Source organism: Lichenostomus cassidix, chromosome 3, assembly GCF_008360975.1.
Source record: "Lichenostomus cassidix isolate B80296 chromosome 3, HeHo_3.0, whole genome shotgun sequence".
Taxonomy (NCBI): domain Eukaryota; kingdom Metazoa; phylum Chordata; class Aves; order Passeriformes; family Meliphagidae; genus Lichenostomus; species Lichenostomus cassidix.
The window spans coordinates 105835908-105861213 of record NC_139483.1 but is presented as its reverse complement, the minus strand read 5'-3'; the positions used below and the strand labels follow the sequence as shown (position 1 = coordinate 105861213).

General features: G+C 39.4%; 1 protein-coding gene across 4 annotated transcripts; it reads right to left on the bottom strand.

The window, feature by feature from the left end:
* Positions 1 to 21: 21 nt before the first annotated feature.
* GCFC2 (GC-rich sequence DNA-binding factor 2) lies at positions 22 to 17743 on the bottom strand. Of its 4 annotated transcripts, none has more exons than XM_085056997.1 (18): positions 17286 to 17737; positions 16053 to 16160; positions 14428 to 14589; positions 13577 to 13795; positions 12548 to 12627; positions 11521 to 11636; positions 9611 to 9797; positions 8993 to 9116; positions 7500 to 7578; positions 6190 to 6302; positions 5199 to 5398; positions 4638 to 4791; positions 4246 to 4367; positions 3006 to 3082; positions 2746 to 2812; positions 1877 to 2023; positions 1406 to 1530; positions 22 to 1083 (listed from the first exon to the last, which is right to left on the bottom strand). In XM_085056997.1, exons 1-18 carry the CDS (start codon positions 17671 to 17673, stop codon positions 969 to 971), a joined length of 2583 nt encoding a protein of 860 aa, XP_084913123.1. In that variant the 5' UTR covers positions 17674 to 17737; the 3' UTR covers positions 22 to 968. The 4 variants fall into 4 exon arrangements, 3 of the variants coding, with proteins under 3 accessions (XP_084913123.1, XP_084913124.1, XP_084913125.1); XM_085056998.1 differs by having other exon boundaries at positions 4638 to 4788; positions 17286 to 17736; XM_085056999.1 differs by lacking the exon at positions 13577 to 13795.
* Positions 17744 to 25306: the final 7563 nt, after the last annotated feature.

Sequence of the window (25306 nt, the reverse complement as noted above, 5' to 3'; positions counted from 1 at the left end):
AGAATTGAACTCTAAGAGTCATTACCACAATAAAATATTTTATTTTCAAAATAAAACAAATTATTTTTAATCTTTTGTCTGTGATACTGATCAATTCATTTACAATTAAAATATTTTACAAAAATATATTTTTAACTTAAAAAAATATAAAAGAAGGCATAGGGATTAAGTCTGCAAGAGTTAAATTCTAGTCCCAGAAGATTTTGGAGAAATAGTCACAAACATACGGATTGTGTGAAGCACTACAGTTTTTACAATGAAGCATCCTTGTTATTGTATAACAATATCCATTGCAAATATACAAAGTTATAAAACATTAGAAATCTAATATGGATATGAATAAGAAAGATTCTGTAGAGCTTACTGGGAAGCAAAAGCAGTTTTCTAGAATTCCAGTTACTAGAAAGTAACTGAAATTGTTCCATTCTTCTCATCATCACAGTGTCAGTGACGAAAATCGTGATTCCTTACCTGCACTCTGACCCCACTTGTTTCTGTATCAGGGGCATCATGAATTCTTTTTCCACTAGGAATGCTTAACCCTACCAAAAACTCATTGAGGACCACAAGTTAGAACAGCGCAGTGCCTGCTGAGTCAGAATGATATTTACCAATTAATACTGAAAATAACTTGTCAAGTTGTCTACTGCCTAGCAGTGAAAAACTTCACAGGCTCATTCTGTTTCCAGGACTCCTTCCAAGAAGCATATAGCAGTAAAGCACTGTCACACATTTTAGAATGACTGAACCATTGCTTTGACAGCTCTGAACTTCTAAATACTCCTTAGCCTAGGAGTAGATGGCAGTAAAAGACATTTGGAGAAAACACCTCATGTATTTAACACCAAGACAGTGATTACCACTACCTCTTTGAGTAGGCAGAATCCACTAACTAAATTTCACATTAGAACTGGTTGAGTGTGAGTAGCAGGCTTGTTTCAGTAATGTAAGCGTTGCTTCAAAAATTTCTATTTCCCAGTCATTGGTTTAAGGTGTTCAAGTTTATGCTCCTCAATGAAGTCTTCTACAATATGCAGAGCTCCAATTTTCACTAGCAGGAGAAGAACTTCTTTTGTTTCATCACTATGAAGGAATTAAAAAAAAAAAAAAACCAGAAAAAATTATAGCAGCACTTTTATGAACCTGTCTGAAGTACCATTTTTGTTTCATGACCTTGGCTACTCTGATCATTAACAGCACCCAACATCAACCACCTCAAACTATCACAGCAAATGAGAACTGCTGAAGTGCTCCTTCACATTAGACTTCATCTTTTCTTTTAGATATAGATATACATGACATGAACATACTTGAAAGTGCAAAATGCATGGTATTTAAGGAATTTTGAAAAATCTTAAAGTATTTGGGGAAGCATTTGAATCCCAAAGGCTGACTCATCGATTACCTGTGGTTGTCCTTGTGCAGTGCACGGGCACATTGCAGCAAGTGCTGGCTGAAGTTCAGTAATTCAGGGAGAGTTGATCCACCTTTAAGATCTTGGAACCATCTTTCTGGGAGGCATGCAACCACCTGTTCACACAATAAATATTTGGAAAAAGTTTAAAAAGCATTCCAATATAACTAAGTCACGTTACTTCTGACAGGAACCTTCTGGCAGGTTCAGTCATCATTAGTGTGCTTTTTCTTTCAAACCAACATTGATTATCTCTACAAGTAGTTATGCTTAAGAACCTACAGACCAGTATTTGCTCTAAAATGCTCATATGCAACAAGATTGTTAAAAGAAAACATTAAAATCAAATTTTAAATGTTTAATTTTTTTTAAATTTTTTTATTCCATCTTCAGTTTTGATCCCTATTCATGAAAAACAAAAGGCTTTTAGCATACACCCTCTTCCAATATGTTATCTTTTACCTTATTACACTTTTCTATATTATCTGGCCCTAGAGGTGTGTTTAGGATGCTCAGGAGAAGGTAACGATTCAGCAACTTGCTCAGTCCCAGATCACGGACCTTGTCTTCCTGGACAATCCCATCCCAAAGAACAACATTGGAGAGCAGCTGCAGTAATGAAGAAACACAGAATCTATGTAACTGGTGGCTGTAACTGTGCTAAAACTGTTAAAAGTTTCATGCAAGATAAAGATAAAAAGATAACGTGTCCATCCAATTCAAGTACTCAAACCCCAGGATTTACACTCTCTAAACTTATGGTCAGTTAGCCACTAATAAGCTGCATATAATAAATAACCTAATTAATTTTACAAGTGCATCTATATGCATGTATATGTACCCCTGTGTATGTGTGTATATATGACCTCCCAGGGGTGGGAAGAGCATTTGACCCTTCTAGGAGGTTAACCATTTGCTAAGCACAGAAGGCAAGTAAGCAAACTGTCTGAGAATTCAAGAGAGAAGTGAAAAAGTTACATTGCTCAGGACAAGACTACACACAGTCCCTGATAACATCATCACGCTACAGTTCGTGGTATTGCAAAGATTTTTTTGTAGTTCATGTCAGGCACTGAGAGTTTTTTCTGTTGCTCCATCATAGAAATTCTTACAATTGTTGTCATTTTTGAGTCTGGTGTAAGGCTGCGTCTGTGAGGGTAAAATACCTTGAGGTTAAATTATCTGAAAATTAATCTGAGTCAAGGCAGAGGATAGGCAACATGAATAGCAGCGAAAGTGGAATATTGTCTGGAATGTTAATGTTTCCACTAAAATAAATTTTAAAGAAAACAAGCAAACAAACAGAACACAACCAGTTCTATTTTCTCTACCTTAACAGCTGACCAAAACCGTCTTTCCTGAAATTTTGAACGTAGTGATGACTTGTCTTGCACAGTGCTGGTCATGGGAAGGAAAGAAAAAAAAAGTTAAAATAAGCATTATTTTTTCTCTGATTTAAAAGAAGATAAACAGACATCTGGTCTCTTGGACATAGATGTCTGCAATATTTCATCAACATCTGTAGGGAAAAAGGGTAGAGGAACTATAAAAAAAAAAATACAAGTTTAAGAGAGTCACAGGGTCAGCTTACCTTTTAGGATACAGAGGAATAAAGACATCTTCCTCTACAGATTTCTTCATTCTTAGGACAACTGCATTCATCAAATCCTATTAAAAAAGAGTTATTAATGTGTCCTCAGAAGAAAGACTTCACATGCCATTTGTAACAACCTCAGTGGTTATTTATCAGTCAGAAGTCTGATTTCTTAGAGGTAAATGCAGTTCCCAATTGTATGTAATACACAGTGAGATCCTGAATAAAAAATAGAAACAGTAAACAAACCAGAGCTGTAATTATCTATAGGCTTAGCCTAAAGGGTTTTGCTATATCCCTGTGCTATATCCCTAAGTGAGACCATTTTTTCATGTAAATCTGCAAGGCAGAGGGAAAACTGCACAGATTAAAAACGAAATTAAGTTATACACATAGGATCTCCATTAAAAGATGTTAAATTCTAAGTTAAAAAAAACACCACAGCTAGGATAGCATGCATTTCTGGGCAACAGACTTTCATGTGCCATAGACTGCCACCTATCTTTTTTTCAGCCTATTTATTTAAGTTCTGGCTAAGATCAGTTGTATCACTTGACTTTTAAGCCATGGTTTCAAAACACCAAACTTTGAAAAGCATAAACATTTTCTTTAAAATACTTCTGTTCACACTCAGGGCCCAAACCATCCCATTTCACCAGTTAATCCATCCCATTTTCACAAGATAAACCTCCTGATTCACCTCAGAGTAAAACCAGAATCAGGCTAAGAAGGGCTTGCTAGAGTGACTGTGTGTATTAAAGTAATTATTAAAGGATTGCTAGGATTACATAGTAGTTTTTCTCCTCACCAATTAACCAGCCTTTGGGGATTCTCAAGTTTTAAAATTCTAGGCTTACTTTATTTATAAAAGCTTAAGGAATGGACCACTGAAAAATTACCAGCATTTAAAGCTCAAATTTGGAAACATAGTTAAATGTAAATCATTGTTATTGCAGTGAAGAAAGATTAAATCTACAGATTCTGGACAGTTACAGGCAGAATTTTTCTATGAAGAGAAGCTAATTTCTGCCTCAAGGGTGTCTCATCATCTTCAACAAGGACAGAATGAGAGAGCTGGAAGTTTAACCCTTAAATCATCTTAAGACAAAGTGACAAAACAAGGAAGTAATCAGAACTAAACAACTTCAGGAGAATGTTCTCAGTGCCCATAGGAGCACACACAAAATCACACACAGTGGGTGAAATTCCCCTTTCTCAGTACCACAGGAACTTTTACCTCTCTTGCTCGACTGGACTCGTTTTTGGAAAGGACTTGTTTTCCAAAGATGTTATTGCAAAGCTGTACAAGGTTCTTTGTCTGTGAAGTAGATAAAGGATCCCACACACTCTTCACAAATGCTGGAAAAAAAATAGCAATTTATTTCATTCATGATACACAAGTACTTATCTGCCCTTGTTTCAAGCCATTACAATGTAACAGAAGTAAACATACAAAAAAGCTCAGCCTCTCACAATAATCTTAAAGAGGCACCTTAGTCTCACTCTGTTGAACTACATAATCACTACATCTCAGAGCACAGTGATATCACCAACATTATTTGATATTATTTTTATTTAAGGTTTGATTGCATAGCTGCAGTGAACATTTTCAGTACAATCTTATCATACCTGCAATTTTGGGAAGAATAGTTTTTTCAATTACTCTAGGCAAAACTTCTTGATCATGATCATCATCCCTTTTTGATTCAGATACACTTTCTGTATCACTGAATTCTTCTATAGCTCTGAACCAGGGCATCTCTTCCAGCTCTGTAAAATCCTGCTGAAAGATCACTCCTGTTAGTTGTTCAGCTGGTCAGCATTAAGAGAAAAGCTCCATCCAATGATACCCCAAATTCTCACTTAATTTCAGATCCACCCTCATCACTGAATGAGTCAAAACAGCAAACCAGAAAAACTAGATTTAAAGCTAGAATTTAATGGGTGGGATTGTTCAAGCTTCTTCAAAGAACTCAGAAGAAGAACTATTTTTACAGGTATTGCAAAAGAGGCTGGATGGAGGTAAAAGAAAAGTTAAGAAGATTCCACAACATGCTTCAATTTTTGAGACAACACAGTAGCTTTCTATTAATTTCTAATGCACTGTGCCATGTATAGAAAAATCATTTTTTTATATTAATAATACACACACCCCAAATTTTTAAAGAAAAAGTCAGCTGATGCACTTACCTCAAGAGGATTCCAACTTATTAACTGAACTCTGATCAATGGATTTAATAGCTTGGGCAGGCAGAAGCTGATGTAAGCATCACAGTAGGAGTCAGGAAACTTCTCTTTCCATTCCTGGAATTTCAACAGGATTTTTCTGATGTCACAAAAATCTGCATGTACATCTTCAAAGATTTTCCTACCATCCTCTAAAACGTTATCTATGGATAATATTCATTGGGAATAAAAAGAAACAATCACAGAACTTATTGAGGCATAAGCTAAAGAGTTTATGCATCTATAGGACATAAATATTTTCATGGTAATTGTATTTGTTATTTATCTTTGACACATCTGACACTAAAAACCAGCTCCCAGGAAAACCCAGAAAAAACACTGAAAAATGATATATATCTAGAGTTTTTTTCTAAAAAAAAAATTTTTTTTTAGAAAAAAATAGTCTCAGGAGACCAATAAAAGGCAAGTTTCTTCTTGATCTAGTTCACAGATTTATATAACATCTAAGTTTCAAACTTGATTCCAGAATGATAAAATTTCAGGCATGAGAGTCCTTCTGCTGTTATGTGAGGAAGATGTATTATGCCTTTCCCTCCTCCTCTTTATCCATTCACTCAAGATAATTAAAACAGCAATGTTTAATTCACTCTCTAGCTTCAGGAAATAAATTGACTATACAGAACATGCTGCAGCACTGCACTGAGTACTGCCAGATCAGCTTTGGCATAATCTGACAGAGTTTACCTCTAGTTTAAAAAGCCATTATGTAATGCTGCCACCACATAACTGACACCAAAAGAAATCTACAACCATTCTTTTATTTTTCCCAAGTCATCAGTCAGAACTGCCTGGATGCATTTTTTTTCTACACTGTGCAACTAAAAACATGGAACTAAAATGAAGTATTCCTCTATCTTTCGTTTAAAAAAAAATCATTTAAAAAATATCAACAAGAGATCTTGCTCGGAGCCATCACATTAGGACTGTCACCAACCTTTGCTCTTCTGGAACTCGTCCACCTCTGTGGCAGTCAGCTCCTCATCACTCGACAAGCCCTCATGGTGATTTCCTTCTCCTGACTGCTCCCTCGCCTGCCGCCTGCAATTCCTGCAGTTTGGAATGAACCCACATCAGTTATCCTCTCCCGTATGTGCAGGAGAAAGCTTAAAGAAAAATAATCCTACTTCAAAAAACGTACTGAAGTTGCGAGAACAGCCTAAGGAGATGCAAGAGGGGAGCAACAGTAACTATGTAACCATAAGGACACCTAAACTGAGGAGAAAGGAGGGGATTTGGGAACTGACATCAAAGAGCTTAAAGCAACATCTCTGACCTCCCCCATGAGCCATGGAATAACCTTCCCTTGTTGACCTCATTCCCACTGAGGAGAACAACTCATCCCACCTGCAACATTGAGCATCTGGCATGGAACTGGATCCTGTCTGACAGCTGAGTGTGCAATAAACAACTGAGCTCTCAGACTGTCCTGTCAGTCCTGGACCACTTGTTCAAAAACCTACATGGAAAAGGTGATAGCACCCACCTAGTGGGGTTCTAAAAATTACTGCCATGGCACAGGCTGCAAATCAATGGCTTGTGTTTCTACCACAGGAAAAAGATATATGATATGGAAATGATATTGCATAAATACCTTTAAACAGTTATTTACACTTATTAGCATTGAAAGTTAACTGCTTCGAGTGGTAGTTGTTATTATACCACTTTTCATCCATTACAAGTGCACTTGCTGCTTCAAAGTATAGTTGTGAGTTGAGGTACCACTGCAACTGTAAAACCTTCAAAGCTCCCAATAATATAAAAAAAAATTGGTACCAATCTCTGAACACTGTAACATCCAAAATGTAGCATCTGTTTGACCTACACTGATGGCAGGCCTGGGGCGAGAGGTTGGTTTGCTTCACTCACCTCCACCTTCCCAGTAAAAACAATTACGCCCAATTTTGCTATTTATACAATAATACAAGAATATATTTCTGTTAAAGTTCATAATATTATTAATTAAATCAGGAAAGTGAAAAGCTTCCCTCATAGTTTTCTATCACTTAAGACTTTTTAATTTAAAATATCCAACTCTATTAGCATACAGGTTCAAATCAACGTGAAGAGAATGACATTAACACCTGGATGCCTTCCAAGTACTTCAAGTTTTGGAAAGCAAATACTGAAATATTTTTAGTGTAATCTCATTAATAATCCTACAGGTTTAATTTATGACTGCAAGAATGACAAAAAGTCAGTGCACAGTACAATTATCAGAGTTAAGTGCACCTCTATGTAAGCTACCTTCGATGCTCACACATTTCCAGAACCTGTGTCTTCTCATCACCTTCCATTCCACCTTTTGTTGGTTTGTCATTCCCACCTATGAGAAGATGGAAACAGACAAAAATAATGTGCTAAGATTTCAAATTTCCCTTTTCTTTTTCGAACAGGAAACAAAGAATCTCCTTCTGTTGGGTTTTGTTTTTTGGTTGGTTTTGGTTTGTTTGGGGGTTTTTTGGTTTTGTTTCTTGGGGTTTTTTGTTTGGTTTTTTTGTGGTTTGTTTATTGTGGGGGGTTTTTTGGTTTTTTTTTTTTTTGCTTGTTTGCTTTTTGGTTTGGTTTTAGTTTTTTTTGGTTATCTTTTTTTTTTTAAATAGCCAACAAAAAAAAAAACTTTATCAAAACTCTTAACAGTATCCACAGTAAGCCAGAGAAAATTCCTCTGTAGCACTATTAACTGGCTGATATGTGCACAACATGCCAAAGAAAAATGGTGTACTACTACTGAAGTACTATCATATAAAGAAAAACAGCCTTTCCACTATATTAAATACAACTAGGAACATAAAAAACAATGCTATGTGCTGCTATACACAAAAGTACAGTCTCATTTGTAAATGAGCTGGAGGTAAAATCATTTTAATAGCAACTTTTACTGTGGCATTACCCTTTTCTCCTTACACCTGCTGTCAGTTTGCTACACCATTTTACAAAGCCATCCAGGCTGCTACTTTCTCTCATCAGCAGTTTATCCCCTGAAGTGAGAAGACTGAACCCATATGATTTAGTATTTACCAGGATCCAGTGCATCTGGCCTCCATCTGCTCCCAGCAGCTCCTAGCATATTGCTCTCAGCTTTGCCTGAACAGTTTTAAAGGGTTTGGTTTTGGAGGTCTGATTTGTTTGGGTTTTTTAAATAGCAGCAGCTAGAGATTCATGGAGCATACAAACAATACCTTGGTGTGGAAAGAAAATACGAGCGGAGAAAACTGTACTAATTTCTCCTACAGTGACTGAAACACAGTTTTCTTTTAGATAAAACCCTTACACAAAGTGGCTTCTTTCTTCATGTTTTGTCACATGTGAGTGACCTCCTGGTTTGAAATCTCCAATCTGAGATTTCAAAGCCTTAAAGACACTCTCAGGTAAAACTGATGTTTCCAATTACACACTCTGTTTTTCAGATATTCACAGAATTCCATAAAAAGAAAGTTTTCTCCAGCTCAGGACCTACTGGAAAACTTACTCCCATTTTTCTTTTTACATATTGATGGGAAATTGAATGACTAAAAATTGACAAGGTACTTGGTCATATCATATTCATAGAAATTAAACCAGAGAAAAACAGTATCATGGTCTTTACTGAGGTGAGAATTTCAAATGAGATACAGTGGGACAAGCCTGCTGCCTATGGGAACGAGAAAGGAGATCAAAGGTGAAATCCCAAAAATAACTGTACTTCTGCTCAAAGAAAGAAGTTATTTTCTCACTGAAAATCTGAACTTCATACTGACTTGTCAGATGCTGAATATAAGCAGATTCATTTTTCAGTTCCTCTTGCCTTCGCTTCGATACTCTCCCGGCTCGTTGCTGAAGAAGTGTATGTACAGCCCATTCCAGCTCATTAATGTCCTTCAGCTGAAAGCCAGTAAACACCAATCAGGTTTTCAATTGATTTAAATCCCACAAGAATGAACAAAAAACAATGTCCATGGGTTTTTCATATAGCTGTGAAATTAGAATGGAAGTATCACAGATTGACAAGTAAGTCCCTGGTCATTGGAGTTTTTCAGGCTTTTTTTATAAGGCTGAAAACACAAATTAAATGCCAGTTACTCAGCAAGGACTAAGACTTCATACAAAAGGGTTCACCAGGACACTACAGGTGTCCCTTGCTTTATTTCAGTTTGGTTTTGAGTCACTACCCATTGAAGAAAATGTATTCATTAACTAACATTTCTCTTTAAAGTTACCTGAAGAAATTCGTAACTACAAAGTGACACAAAATTAAATTAAAATTAAATTTGATTCTGATAGAACTGATTTTTAACTGGGTGGTATCCCTCATATATCATTGACAGAACACACCTTTATCATCTTAAAAAAAACAAAAAAGAGGAACATGTACATACTTTTTCATTCAAACAGTTTATCAGGTTTTCTACATATGTTTTCATGGCCCTGTAGAATTTGTAATTCAGAGCTGCATCTGAAGACTTCTCTAACTCCTGGACAGACATCTTTGAGCTCTCAATATCCTCCATGTATTTTTCATACTCTCTCTGGTGGGCACGGTGCACATCCTGTAAGGATGTTATCCTAAAAGAGAGAAACCCAGACAACCAAAACTATTGTCAGCTTAACAGCTGGCGCATTTCAAAACATTTTTCCCATTATAATCACATACAAAATCCTTGCCTGTGCTAATAATAGCACTTGCATTTGACCTGAGTAGCACTGAAAGATTCATCCATGCCAGCAATTGCAGAAGCACAGGGTGTGGAAAAACAGCATGCTTTGGAGACCCAAATATCATTTATGTGGTGCTGGTTTTGAAAGCACCACTGATATTTTACCTGGACACCTCAATCCACCACACTTCCCAGAAACATAAAAGCCAAATTATGTGACATCACATTATTAAATAGATTCTACCCAATGTAATCTGGGGAAAACAACATCAACACATCCATACCAGTGTAATATACATTGCACGGACAGAAGTACCTGTAAGCATTCACAAGGTGCTCACTACTAAATACAAACCAACTGACAACTCTTGCTAGTGAGGGATAAACCCCAAAACCTTCTGTCTACAGCTGTCACTATTAGACAGGTAGCACAGTAACATTTACATGTATCACAACTCTGCTTCCCTCTTTTTCACCTCTTCCCTCCTTCCATGTTCCAAGTGTTTGCTCTGCTTGAGCAGGCCTATAACAGAATCCAGACACAGACCACAACTTACTTTACCTCTCTGAACTGAACACTTCCCAAAGAAAATAGCTGTACTAAGCTATTCTGTTCTACTGTGCTACAAATTAAAGAAAAAAAAGAATAATCTATTTCAGCACTTATCACATTAAAAATATCTGCAAAGTTTACACCAAACAGGTTCCTCCTCTCCTTCTTGATGTTTTCCGGATAAGTTTCCCACTCTACTAAGCTATATTCTTATGTTTCCTTATTTGATTCTGCATGTCAATTCCTGCTACAGTTAACTCATTTCACTTCAGGTGATTAAAGCTAAGAAAGCACACAGTTCCACAAAAATATTTCATCCAACTTAGTTTCAATTCTCTGAACAAATGCATCAGTGATGGTCTGTACAAAGCAAAGTGTTATACAGAGAGAGCCTGGTGCAAGTTCACAGCACACATTTATGTTTCAGTTGTATTAAGTTACTTGTCTAAACTTATCTGAACAGCTGCTTCCCAATGACAGGGGATGGCTTACCTTGGGATGCCTGACCCCAGCTGTCCTTCCCACACAGCCTCCAGGAGGTTCCCATGTCCAACCCAGGACACTTCAGCTGCCCACACAGCAGCTGAGCTGCTCAAGAAAAGTAACAGCCTGGCACTAAAGAAAAAGATCCAGGCACGTTCTGAACAGGCTGAAGAGAACTTAGGCTGCTTTAGGAACTACTGGGCTATTTTTGCAGCTGATATCAGAACTACCATAGGAGAGGTGGGAGTGCCAGCTCCACCTGTCCCCAGTGAAGTTCTGCTTGCTGGGCAAACCTAATATCAAGCCAAGGCTCCTATCAAAAACTGACAGTATGAAAGTATAAAAAACTGCTGCCAAATTAATAAATTTACTTTCTAAAGTTCAAGTTGACAAAAACACTCTTGAGAAATCCAAATGGTCCCCTACAACAAAGCACTGCCAGGTAAAGTAAAAAATTTGTAGCACCCCATTTGACACCATTATACATGGAAACAGCCCAACAAAAGCCCAACACTCTGGAAAAAAGAATGAGACTTCAAAGCTGTTGTCTCATTCTGCGACAAAAACTCAGACAACTCGCAAGTTAAGAAGTTACCTCTCAGTCAGCCGCTTCTTCACAATTTCCAGATTCACAGGTGGTAGAGAAACAGAGGTATCAAACTTGGGTTTGGTTGGTTGATATTTACGCACAGAAGCATCATCACAAATTTCCTACGAGAATTAAGAGTCAATTTTTAATACACCATTTACACAACTTCTCCCTTTGCAACACTACAGATCAACAAGATATATCATTTGAATACTAAACATATCATATAAAGATATGTATTTCAATCACAAAAACATCCAGACAAAACCCGATCAATTCAAGCATGAAGTCCATAACTAACAAGATCTACTGCTAAAAATTACTGCAGTTACCTGAACAGCACAATTAAGTTTTCCAGAAATGAGCAGAGTACATAAAATCATGTATCATACTGGACTTGAACACCAGTCTCAGAAAGATGTAACCTTCGTCTATTCCTCCACTCCACAAACTGGAAAAATTTCTACAACTGTCAATTCTGACAAAAAGAGCTGGTTATTCATATACTCCTAGTCTGATCCAGAGTAAGTGATCCGAGCCAGAAACAAAACTTCCAGCACATCAGAACATAGTTTATTTTTGCCAATTACTTACTGGGAAAAAGACAGCATTCTGCTGAACTGTGAAGAGAACTTTTAGATTGCCACTCAACAGAAATCTAGCAGAATAAAATTATTTTTGCTTTGCAACATTTGTATTATTTGCATACTCTTGTTTTCAAGATCCCTTGCACAGCAGCAAAAAATATCAGAGCTCAGAATTTTCTTCTCTGCTTCTTGTGATCTCTTATCACAACAGATAATCACAAAAGCTTTTGGGGCTGACACCACTATGCTGCCTCTCAACAGCCAGACAGAGATTACACATTTTCATCTTCCCATATTTCTAATCATCCTTTCCTGAAGAATCAGGGAATAACTTTCTAAAATCCTCTCTAAGGAGAGGGAAGGAAGGAGATATAACAGCACTCCAGACAAGCTCTCTTGCCTATGAGCAAAAAGCAACTTCCAGTGGTTAGGAAAGCATGTGTCACCTGAGAGAGTTTAACAGCTTTCTTTATTTGCTGTTCTTCCCACTTGGCTTCATCATCACTTGATCCATCACCCACAGACGCTGGAAGTTAAAATAATCATTATTAGATATAACTATGCCCTTTATTTTTTCCCCTCTCATGTTCTCCTCCATCTAAAGCAACAGTGGGTCTCCCAACCATTACTGGAAAGTGATACACACAAAAAAACAGAAGGTGAAAAACCTGTAGATGGAGGACTTCAAAACTGAAAGGCAAGGAAGGTTTGGAAAGGGCTACTGGGATTTGTAGAATTCACACTAACATTAATTTCCCCAACTGTTTCTCAGACAACTCCTGTTGCACTAGGAACCACACAAACATCTTGTTTTTATATCTCAAAGCAAAGCTGTGTATAAGTCATGTAAACAAGAGTATAAGTATAGACTGTGAAATCACACCCAACAAACCCCTGAGCATTCCAAAACATACACTCCACTACAGATACAAAAATATCTCATTAGCATGAATTTAAATGGCAGATTCTGCTCATAGTTATGCATTCCTTGTAGCCCTTATCCAAATAGTAAAGTAAACCTGTGCTTCATAAACAACATTATAAGTAGCTCTAAGAGAATAAAATGGAAAAGCCAGTTGTGTTTTGCATGCAGTAGGTTTGTTTACTTCTGAAGGGCTGGAACACTGGTTTGTTTGTTTGTTTTTCATTTTTCAAAAGGAGCCATGATGTCAATGCAGGGACAGCACTTGGAAGACCAGACCAGAAGCAGGAGGCAGGATTTACATTAATTTTATTCACAGTAAATGTGCCTTCTACAAGGCCATTTTCTTTGCCATCAACAAGGCCAAAAATAATTTTTTTAACATTTCATAGTGAGACCTAAACCAGGTTAATGACTCATATGAACCTCAAGGACCAACTGTACAGCCTTTTTCCAAGAGCCCTGAGGAGCAAAGCCTCATTCCTTACTGGACAAATCCCACATGGTTCCAGAGACTAAAACAAAGCCTCTGGGAGAAACAACACAAACTCACCCATGTCTTCAGTCATCCTCTGCTTAAGAGTTCTCATTTTAGGAGCAAAATTGAGATTCTTTGTTTCAGACTCATCTTCACTCTCTAAATCACTGCTGCCTCTTCTCTGAGGGACCTGAGGACTGTTTGAAACATCCAGGGGTAGATAATCAGCCACTACCCTGGCTAAGTGACGCTTCCTCCGAGCAGCCTCAATGTGAGCTGCACTGGGGACATTGCCTGCATCAAAGAGAGAGAAAATCTAAGCAAAAGACTACAAGCAACACTCTGCATCTAATGCCAATCATCACAACTCTGGATACAGGACAAAAGATGGTTTTCTACCATGCTGAATTCAAGGAGATGGAAAATGCATCCTTAAAAATAACTGCTCATTCCAAAAACAAAGCTTAGACATTTTTAGAAACCAGTGTTAGCCTGTCCTCTGCTTTTCTATCTCCCTAAATTATCAGGTTTAGATAACCTAATGAGCTTATGAAGCTCAAAGGAATCCAACGTTTACAAATCAGCCTTAAAGCGAGGTTTTATTTTCATCTCATGAGGGAATTGTGCATCACACAATTCCTTATAAAGAGGAATTTTCTGCTGCCTTTCTTCTATAAATAATGCTCATAATTTCTGCTCCATTTCCAGAATCAGCACAGAAAGACAACACATGTTTGCAACTAAAAATATGGGGAAACCATCACTGTTCCTCCAGAAGGGTAGCCCTGACTCAGGATAAACAGACTGCCTATACCCGAGGTGGTTTAAGCTGAGTGGGACTCATCTCACCTAACTTGTCATGAACACCAAACACAGAATGTTCTAAAATAGCTTCCTTTAAAAAAAACAAAATCCAGGGAACTAACCTGGTGACAAATCCTTCCTCCTCTGTGGAGAGCTGGATTCATTTCCAGAGCCTGAGCTGTTGTAATCCTCATTCAGTGAAGAATAAGTTTCATCCTCATTCTCCTCCTCCTCTTCACCAATGCCTTTGGTGTTGCCAATTCCAGGCTCCAACTGACAGATTTCTGCATTAGGAGGAAAAAAATCTGATCCATTATTTCAATTTCAATATTCAGCTGCTGGAATACCATGTGCCATAACTGGTTACCAGACATTATTTACACCTTGCTGCAGCAAAGACTGGTCACTTGTCTATCTCCACCTGTTCTCATCAAAGCATGTCAAACTGTAACATTCCAAGACAGTCATTTACAAGCCAGTTCTTGTATTGAATAAAAGCATCTTTGATGATGCTTCCCGTAGAAAGACTATGAGTCCTTCTGAGACACAGAGTGTATTTACATGCACAAAAACAATGAGATCAGCTCCCAGATAACAACTAATTAATATTCTGATTGCTCACAGCATATTTGGATTCTTGACTTCAAAAACTGCATTTAGAAAGCACTTTTTAAAAGCATTGACAATGAGGGAGATCTTAGTTAAACTATAAACATTTTTATCTGTTTTGTCTCCAATTATTATCAAATTCTTTTAAAACACTGATTTCTTTTTATCTGCCACTACACTTTCAGTAAATCATCACATTAGTGAACACCAGAATGTACCATCTTTTATAAGAATATGCTATGCTTTTGTAAGATCTTTCAAAGAAAATTTACTATCTCATTTGAATTACAATCTCAAAGGGAATTATTCCTCAATCTGACATATTTTTATTCAACATTAGCAAATATAGTATATCTGTGAATTGATAGGGGTGTCAAAAGGGGAATACAGAAAGAGAGCTTTTAGGCACATTTGTTTGTAGAACACACAAACTTCACATATTCCAACAGGAAACTTACCACAGAATGGTTTGGGTTGGAAGGGACCTTAAAGATCATCCCATTCCAACCCTCTTCCACAGGCAGGGACACCTTCCACTAGACCAGGTGCTCAGAGCCCCATCCAACCTGGCCTTGAACACTCCCAGGGATGGGGAGTCTACAACCTCTCTGGGCAACTGTCTACAGTTCAATGAAACTAGGAATGCTACCAGAATAGTTAAGGGCATTGACTGCATTTAATTAAAATATTTAAATGCTGTAAGAGAACACAATTTAACAATGCTTACATTAAGTAAGCTTACATTAAGGCTTACATTAAGTTTTATCAAACAAAATGCTACCAAGCTCACATTTTCCCTCAATGCCAATACTCAGATCAAACTGCAGTCTGGCAGCTACAAGCAGTGGATACCTGGCCCATAGTTTGAAAGACATGATGTTGAAGTATAAGTTTATCAGAACTTTGTTAATCCTGATGGTTCTGCATAACCAGGTTTTCTCAAGAACAGCCTCCAAGTTCTGATAATCTTTTAGCAATGTCAAACTGAAAATAATTTCAGCACAAATACATTACAATTATAAACCTGTAAAGTAATATTGTAAGTATAATTCTGGGTTCAATTCACAAGTGAAAAACATCTAACAGCAGTATTTTTAGATCACTCTTCATAAGATATTCAACTAAAAAAAGGACTTACTTTTGCTTTCTTCAGCTTCTGTCTGTGCAGGCAGTAGGCTTTCCTTCTTTTTAATTCTAAAGGTTACTTCATTGAATGATGGCTTTTTAACTTTAAAAAACTCTTCACCTATCCAGATAAAACAAAGTGATTCTGAGTAACATTAATAAAGCCAACAATATACACACATATATATGTATGTACTACATATAGAAGTGCATGTCATCTCTAGGTGTGCACAGCATAACTTCTCAATCACAGAATCAATGAGGTTAGAACAGACCTCTGAGATCAAGTCCAACCTATGACCAAACACCAAGTCAACAAGACCATGGCACTAAAGGTCATGTCCAGTCTTTCGGTTCTGGGTGAATTAATTCTAAATATTACTATGGCTTTATCACTCATGATCCATCACCACTTAGTTAAAAACTGTGCAGCTCAGCCTCCTCAACACAGCACTGCTGAAATGCAGGGTCTCTTTGCAGCCTGTGCCTGCCAAGGTGGTCGTGTGTTGTCATCAACCACAACAGTAACAGCGCAAAAGAGTCAATGAAACATGTAAGTTCCATTTATTTAAGCTTGTTCATCGTTACTTAGTCGTGGAATCACACATTACTTGTTCTCTCTGGTTTTCTCCAGCTGCAAGAAGATTTCAAATGCTTCCCAGCCAAAAGAACATGGGTGTAAATAACCATCAAAGCACTTTCCACAGAATCCCAAAATTGTTAGGGTTGAAAGGGATTTCTGGAGACCACCTTGTCCAGCCCCCTGCCAAGGCAGGGTCACCTGGAGCAGGTAACACAGAACATATCCAGGTGGGTTGGGAATGTCTCCAGAGAGGAAGAATTCACACCCTCCCTGGGCAGCTGTTCCAGTGCTCTGCCAGCCTCAACGTAAAGAAGTTCTTCCTCGGGTTGAGGTGGAACTTCTTGTATTTTAGTTTATGGCTATTGCCCCTCAGCCTGTTGCCGGACACACTGAAAACGTCTGGCAATATCGTCTTGGCCCCTGCATTTGAGATATTTACGTGGATTGATGAGACTCCCTCCCAGTCTTCTCCAGACTAAGCAGGCCCAGCCCATACTTTAGCAGGGGTTTATCGTGTAAACCCTCCCAACAGCCCTTCCCCTGGCACAGCACTGCTGGCTGTGTTTACAGAGGTGGGACGGTGCCCTGGCGAGGCTCGCTGAGGCAGCAGCCCAAGGCAGCCCGACCGGAGCTCCCCGGGACGCACTCATGATCCCTCCTCACCTTCCCGCTCCTCCTCGCCGCCGAAGCTCAGCAGCTCCTTCCCGGCCCTGCCCGGCCTTGCCGCGGCCCCGGCTCGGCGCTGCCCTGGGCCCGTGCCCGGCCCTGCTCTGCGCCCCCGGCCGCGGAGGCTGCGCGCCTGCTCCTGGGAGGGCAGCGGCTCCTCGGGAAGCAGCGGCTCCTCGCCGGGCAGCGGCCTCTCCGCGCCAGGCCCCGCGGGGGGATCCCCCTCGGCCTCCGCGGGCGAGCTGGCGCCGGAGTCTGGGGACGGGGCGGCGGCCGGCTGTGGCTGTGGCTCCGGCTGTGGCTGTGGCTCCGGCTCGCCATCGCTGCTGCCGCTGGAGGCTGCACGCCGCCGGCCGCGGAAGTTGCGCGGGGCGCGGCGGAACATCGCTCCAAGGCTCGCTCCCGCGGCTCGGCGCGCTCCCGAGGCGCATCCCGGCGCGCACGCGCGGTGCCGCAGCTCGCCCCGCCCGGGCGGGTGGAGCGGGAGGGACAGGGAGGGACGGAAAGTGTCCCGCCGGGAGAAGGGGAAAGGCGCTTTCCTGGGAACTCATCCAGCGTTGATGCTTAAAAATGTCATTTGCTTGACGAGCCGTGAGCCCCCCAGTGCAGAGCTGCCGTGCTGGGCGGGTGCTCCCCGTGCTCCGCAGTGCCATCGAAAGCTTATGGGGTTCTGGTATTATAAAATAAAATTCATAAATAATATATGATAATATATTATTTCAATATGCATAAGTTGTATATAAATTATACTGTGATAATTGGTAATGAATATTTATAACCATGGTGATTGCTATGTATTATGTAAATGAATAGTAAATTGAAATGTAATTGCTAACGCCTAACTACATGTAAATAAAATAGCTATTTTAGAATTAGTAATAAATCCTCTAATAACAAATAAATACACTTTATAAGCTCAGGTTTGAGGGAGCTCTGAGCAACCTGGTCTGGTGGAAGGAGTGTTAGAACTAGATGATTTTTAAGGTCCCTTCCAAGTCAAGCCATTCTAGGATTCTGTGATTATTTTAAATATAAAACTGATTCTGTAGCTTGTTGTCAAAAACTAATCACACATTTTTCTCCCTTTTCTCAGGCTGAGCTCACAGAAGGAGTCAGGCAGGTGCCAGTGCTGGTGGAAGGGGAGGAGAACATATGGCTGGGAACAGAAGGAAGGTGGGAATGTGACAAGTGATGACAAATGGGTTTGCTTGGAGAGGAGTTGCACTGTAGCTTGTAACAGCCTTTGATTTCTGCCGTGCTGACTTGAGCTGTGTGTGATGTGCTCTGTGGAAAGAAAGTACATCCCACTCCAAATGAAACCATGAAACTAGGCAGAGCAAGTCCTTCAAGTAAGCCTTTATGTCCCGAGAGAAATATCCAAAAATAGCAAATGTTTGAAATGTTCTTGCTTAAATTGCTCCACCTTTCTGTCCTTCAGCTGCAAGATGAAGATACTAATATTAACTTGCCTCAGGAATCTTGTGAAGAAAAAACTGCCGTTGAGAAGCATCAGTTACAGTAAGAATAACATAAAAACCCAAGATAAAATAAACTAAAATGTATTTCTATTCAGCACTGCTTCTGAATAGTTATTAAATAAAACCCAAGGCTACTTAGTGAATAAAGAAGATTATAAAAACTTTAAAGTAACAATTCAGGAAGCACAATTCACCTTGCAGCATTATTCATTTTCTGCGCTGAAAAAGGGTGGGGGTCTGGTGGAAAAATAAAGCAGTTATGCAAATGCTGAAATTAAACATGTCCAAGGATTTGTGCTTAAATTGACTTCTTGCAGGCTCTGATTCAAAGCCGTCTTATTGCTGTGGAATTCATACAGACTTCCCCTGGTCTTCAGTTTCTCTGACTGAAGGGTGAAGTCAAGGGTAGTCTGGGGATGCACAGGTGTATTGAGCTGCTCCACTGTGACCTGGACAAAGCAGGGTTTGCTGATACAGATTTACCTGAAATAATGCCCATGAAGTTTCCTCTTTCTCGTTTACCACTCCAGGACTGATGAAGACTTCATCGTGCCAAGCAAAGATGTTGTGAGTTTTATCAGGAACGTTTAACATCTTTATCATAATGACAGAGCTTCTTTCCCAGGCTATGTCTCTGTATTAAAGTGTTTCTTCTCTTTCATCTGATTTTAAATCCTGTCACTCTAGTGAGTGCTACTCAGGCAGGACTGAGCTGGCTCCTTGTAAGACAACATGGCCCAGACCTCAGCATGGCAGAAACACAGGACACAACCCTTGTACTCTTTGTATTTCCAGCAGGTTGAAACTGCCATGTTTGCAGTTGTCACTCCAGCTAATATGCTCACTAAGTGCCAAGATACTAATCTAGGCAGTAGCATCCAATCCATTATTATCCCAGTTCAGAAGGGGAAAAGCAAATTCAGCCGCAGCAATACAGTGCAGTATTTCTTGGAAGGACTGCCAGTGCCAAGTGCCAATGGATTTATCTTGTTAGGCAGTAAAAGCCTTTTCCTGACACTGCTGACACAGGACAAAAAGATAATTTTGCCTTAAACTATTTAGCCATGAAAGTTAAAGGTAACAGATAGACAGGTGGGGATTATTTGTCAGAAATATTAGAATAAATTGTTCTTAGCTGTTTTGGTGACTCTGCAGCCAAACCATTCCTCTGGCAAGTGAACTTTCAGAAAGACTGAGTAGATCAGCAAATTGTTATGGATTTCCCTTTCTAAAAGAAGAAGCAGGATAAAAGCCAAACAAACCTTGCATGAAAATTCAAGTGAAGCATTAATGGCTGATAGTATGATCTCTTTTCACACTCCATTGATTTCAGCTCTGGCTTGAACTCTGTTAAACTTTAATGTCAATGTAAGTTACAAAGTGACTTGCTCTGACAGACTTAAGTCTGGTCAAAAACAACTTTCAACTGCAAAAAAAAAACCAAAAAACCCTAAATCTAAGAGGTCAAGTCAGTTTTGGGGCAAGACTGCAAAACTATATCCAACCCTCTGAATGCAACAACTTTGTCACTGATTTGAGGTACAGCACAACGTTGTTACTTGCAGCTGGTGGAAGAATTTGTCTTTGCTTCCCTTTTTCATGGAAAAGTCTAGCAGGATGTCAGGCAGATGGGGGCAGCAGCACCTCAAACTGTCAGCATTACACCCAGCAAGCAAGAGCCACAGTCAGGGGAAACTTCTGTGTTCCATCCACATAGAACTTTCGTGTAGATTTCCATAAGTCATCTTAAAACCTCAGTGATCTGTTTGCCATTTCAATAAATTCCAGATTTTATTAACTATGTTAATAATCTTACATTTACTTTACTGTTTTACACTGTTATGCCAATCTTTATCATAGTACATACTTGCTCTATAGCATGTCTGCATCTTTCCAGAAATCTGTGAATCTGGAAAAATTTCCTTTTCACAGCAACTCACAAAACATTATGAAATGAGAAGATTTACTTAAAAGTCAATATTTATGTCGTTCAACCCCTAAAAGCCATGTGTAATGTGTAATTCTAGATAACCTCACAACATTTGGTACACAAGAGGTACACTACTAAAAAGTAGTATCCAACAGTATGTACCAAATTACAGGTTTTTAGCACCTAAAACTGAAAGATTTGTGGAAAAAACACCCACATTTCTAGCAAATGCAGTAGGGATCCCAGCTTATGGGGATTAGAAGCCATCTAAGCCAGGTCTTCTTGGCTTGAATCAAAACTTGAGTGTGGAGAAAAAAATGAGCCTGCAACTCTGGCTTACCAAAGGAATATTTACTAATTATGGCATAAGGACTGTAAAATTGCAACAAATAACCTTGCTTAACCCCATTACTCTGCTATTGTCAGCACTTGGCACTTGTGAAATTCCTGTGTGCTTGAGCGTTTCTGTCTGCCTGCACTGCAGCTAGGGGATTGCAAGTAAAAGCCTGGTGTCTGCTCAGCAGTTGGCAAAATTTTATTTGCCATAATTCTGTCTGCATGAGTCAGCACTGCCTCCCTTCACAACATGGTCTGGCCTGTCTGGAAAGCTGCTTTCTCTATGGTTACATAGATGTTCTGTAAATCTCAAAATAATTTCAGTGCGGTAGGCAAAGAAGCCTTTGCCACACTGAACAAATACAGTCCAGCTCCCCATCCACTACTAAATAATATCAGGGCTTGGCAGGGAACAAAGTTGGGACATGAATATTTTATTTTATACAGCTATGAAGTAATAGAAAATCCTGTGAAATGAATACAGTAGCCATGTGTTATTTTAAAACCTGTGTGGGCTTCTGGTTCAGAAACCAAACCAACATCTCTAGAAGTACTATTTTTGATGCAGTGTGTGCTTTGTGCCTTCTACGCCTTTTTGATAAATTGCTACTCAGAATCAATATCAGAAATGCACCACTCCTGTTCTGTTAGGTGTGGAAAGCAAATATTAACTTGTCCTTTTGTTTATCCCGTTGTGTTTTATGCCTCCATTTTTAAATAAAGATGTGGGTTAAGAGACAGTATCTAGCATTTACTCAAAAGGAACAAAATGGTTGAACACTGCTGTAATTATGAAACCTGCAGCAGCACTGAGTGAGGGCTCATTGCTTCTGTGTTCGCTGGAGGGAAAAAAGAGGAGGTGCAAAAGGAAATTTAGCATGAATAATAGATTTGAATCTAATGAAGGGGTCAGATCTGTCACTCATCAGGTAGGTGTGGCTGTTCCCAAGTAGTTCTTTATAGCTGGGACAACAAGCTGGACTCTCTAGATGAGGAAATGCCACTCATTACCAAGCAAAATTAAACAGGTCACTACAGGAGGAACGTGTGCAGGTCACTATTGGGCAATTACTGTGTTTTGACCACTCAGAAATAGTTGTGACTTTATGTCCCTCAATCCCTGGCCAGCAACTGTGCACAAAGCATGGCTTATTCTTGCAGTAACTAATTTCTGGTGTGTCATTTGTGTTCTGGCTTAACTTCATATGTTTTAAACATACATTTGCAGAAAGATGTCTGTCAGCAAGCTCAGACACTGCCTGGTCAGAGGGCTTGGGCAGGGAGAATAAAGCATTCACTTCTGGTGTGTTTTCCTGCACCAGAGCAGAGAAAATATTATGGAGTAAACTAAGAGCAGAGAAGTCCTGTTACCTACTGCCACTCAGTTAAGGCTAAACAACTGTATTCATCATCTCTTTTGCTGTCAGTGGAGACCTTTCCTTATTACCCTAAAGATAGCAAAATTGCTTGTAACAGGAAACTGAGGACAGAGTACAGATAATGATCAAAAAGTAAAGCCTTAATGTGAAAACTGAGTTGCTTTTAATAGTAATAATTTCTCCATCTTCATTATATCTTGTTAGGTTTGCTGCTGTATGTTGGCTTTGGCTCAGACTTGACAAGAAGATCATAGAATCACAGGGTGGGTTGAGTTTGACCTTAAAGCTCATCTGGTTCCAACCTCCCCGCCATGGGCAGAGACACCTCCCACTACAAGTGTGGGATAATAAATGATACTATAACAATCCTAGAGGATGAAACATTGCTTATAGTAAACCCTACTTCTTTTCTGCTCCTCCCACACTTTTCATCTTAATTGGTCCTCTGAGTAGCTGTTGTGCTGCAACCCTGCCCCTATATATGGAACAAGTCTCTATGCTATCATACCATCGGTTTCTTCTCCTTTCAGCTCCCTTTTCTATTACCAGTTACTGTTAAGCAATTTCTCTTACCTTAATGGCTTTTTGAAACAAACAAATTCATTCCTGCAATTTTAAGTTTCTTTGCCACTCCTTGCTAGAAGAGTACTGTCACCAGAAGGGACTTTTATTTCCCCTGGTATTTGACATCAGCTCCCAAACCCACATGTTAAAGCTTGCAAAAAGCACTCTCTCCAAACCCTGAGATGCCCAAAGGCAGTATCTGCAGCAGTGCCTTTAGAAACTCCACCTTCATAAAAGTAGTGTTTTTCGTTTGAACTTACTTCAAGCAGTAGTCTGAGTGGAAACAAATGTCATACTCCATTTTAAAGATGTAAAACTAGATTGTGCCTTGGACATTACTAATAAAACACCTCCAAGACCCTTAGGTTGAGCTAGAGTTCAGCTTTACTTAGGGATGCATTTTTTATATCTGACACTAAGCTTTAGATGTCTACATACCCCATTTTCAAGGAAGAGTGACTTGAAGGGCTGTTGCATTCAAATGTGCCTGCACAACAGCTTGTGAGTTCTCTTCTTCCTGATAATTAATTAATCTTACAGATATTTATTTTTCCAATACTTCTGATCAGCTCTGGTTCATTGTGATAATGCAGATTAAAAAAAAACATTGAATTTGTGCAGAATCAGAATACATAAAGCTTTGATGTGTTAATTTTTTATACCAGGTTATCTCACTAGGGAGTCAGCTGAATTTTTAGTTCCCTACAACTCCTCCCTCCCCAGGCAACAGGTCAAAAGAGGTTATTCTGAGACCCTACTGGGTGTCCAGCTCTGGGGCCCTCAGCACAAGAAAGACATGGTCCTGTTAGAGCAGGTCCAGTTCAGACCATGAGGATGCTCAGAGGGCTGGAGCACCTCTGCTAGGAGGGTAGGCTGAGCGAGTTGGGATTGTAGAGCCTGGAGAAGGGAGACCATTCTGTATTAAGGGGCCTATGAGAGAGATGGGAAGAGGTATTTTCACTGGATCTGTTTCAAGAGGAGAAGGGGTAATGGTTTTAAACTGAAAGAGGGTTGATTTAGTCTAGATATAAGGAAGGAATTTTTTTACAGTGAAGGTGATAAAACTCTGTCAGAGAGGTTGTACATGCTCCATCTCTGCAAACATTCAAGGCCAGGTTGGAGAGGGCTCTGAGCAACCTGATCTAGTTGAAGGTGTCCCTGCTTATTGCAGGGGGTTTGGGCTAGAGGACCCTTAGAGGTCCCTTCCAACCCAAACTGTGCTACCATTCTGTGATTTTGCTGGCTTCAGTTTTGTTTCAAAGGAAGTATTTGGCAATATGTGTAGTTACCCCAAATGATGTACATTGCTGCTTTCCTATAGAGATCTCACATAACATTAGTAAAGCAGATGTGTCCTTCCCCATCTGTTGTATTTACAGAATCAAATATCCCAATGTCCTTTATGAAATTCCTGCTTTATGTACTTTGTCACCTCAAAGCCAGTGGCTAAGCACAGACATGGCCCAAGTTCATTTGCTTGTGGGACCTGGCAGTAACATTAATTACAGATGAAAGGAACCATAAGGTTCCTTGAAAAGTTACCTAGTTCAATGTTCAAGGCAGGATCAACTGTATTTGCCAAACTCCTCCAACATCTGTCTAACCTGTTCTTAGAGACTTTCCTTCATAGATTTTTACACTGCCCTTCCCAATCCTTAACTTCTGTAATCTGTACCCTGATCTGTTTTTTCCTATGGGAAGAAACACGTTTATCTGGTTTATTGTTATCTTATTCCTCTCTACAATGGCCTTTATGAACCTATCAACTGCTTTGTCTGATGCAAGCACTTGTCTTCAGTCCAGAGCAGGCTGGAGGTGTTGCCAACACACCAAAGTCACATTTAGAACTGCTGTATCACTATAATGTGTACTAAACTGATTAAAGGCTGTGTTTTAAGAGGTGTTAGAAAGCAATTCAAGTGAAAAATGTCAGATGAGAGTCTTTTTAATTGAGCTTCAGAGAAGCCTGTTCTTGACCCAGGGCTGCTTTGTTATCCCAATCAATTATTTGGAATTATATGAAGCACTGCTCATGAAATCTGCAGATGACTTCAAAACAGCCCAAGGCCACCTGGGCCCCTTGAATAACACTTTTTAATCCACCTACACAGCAAATATCTCTGTATCAAAGCTGAGGTTGCTGTCTGTGCACAGAATAAAAATACAAAGCATGTTTTTGGGCTGGGTGTGAGGGAGGGGAATGCTGTATCTTCAAAAGCAGTGAATCAGATGAAGGCTGAGGAGGTCACGAGGAGTAAATGCATGAATGCTGCCAGCGCAGTGTGGCAGCTGCAACAGCAAATGCAAACATCAGGTGTGTAAGCACAAATC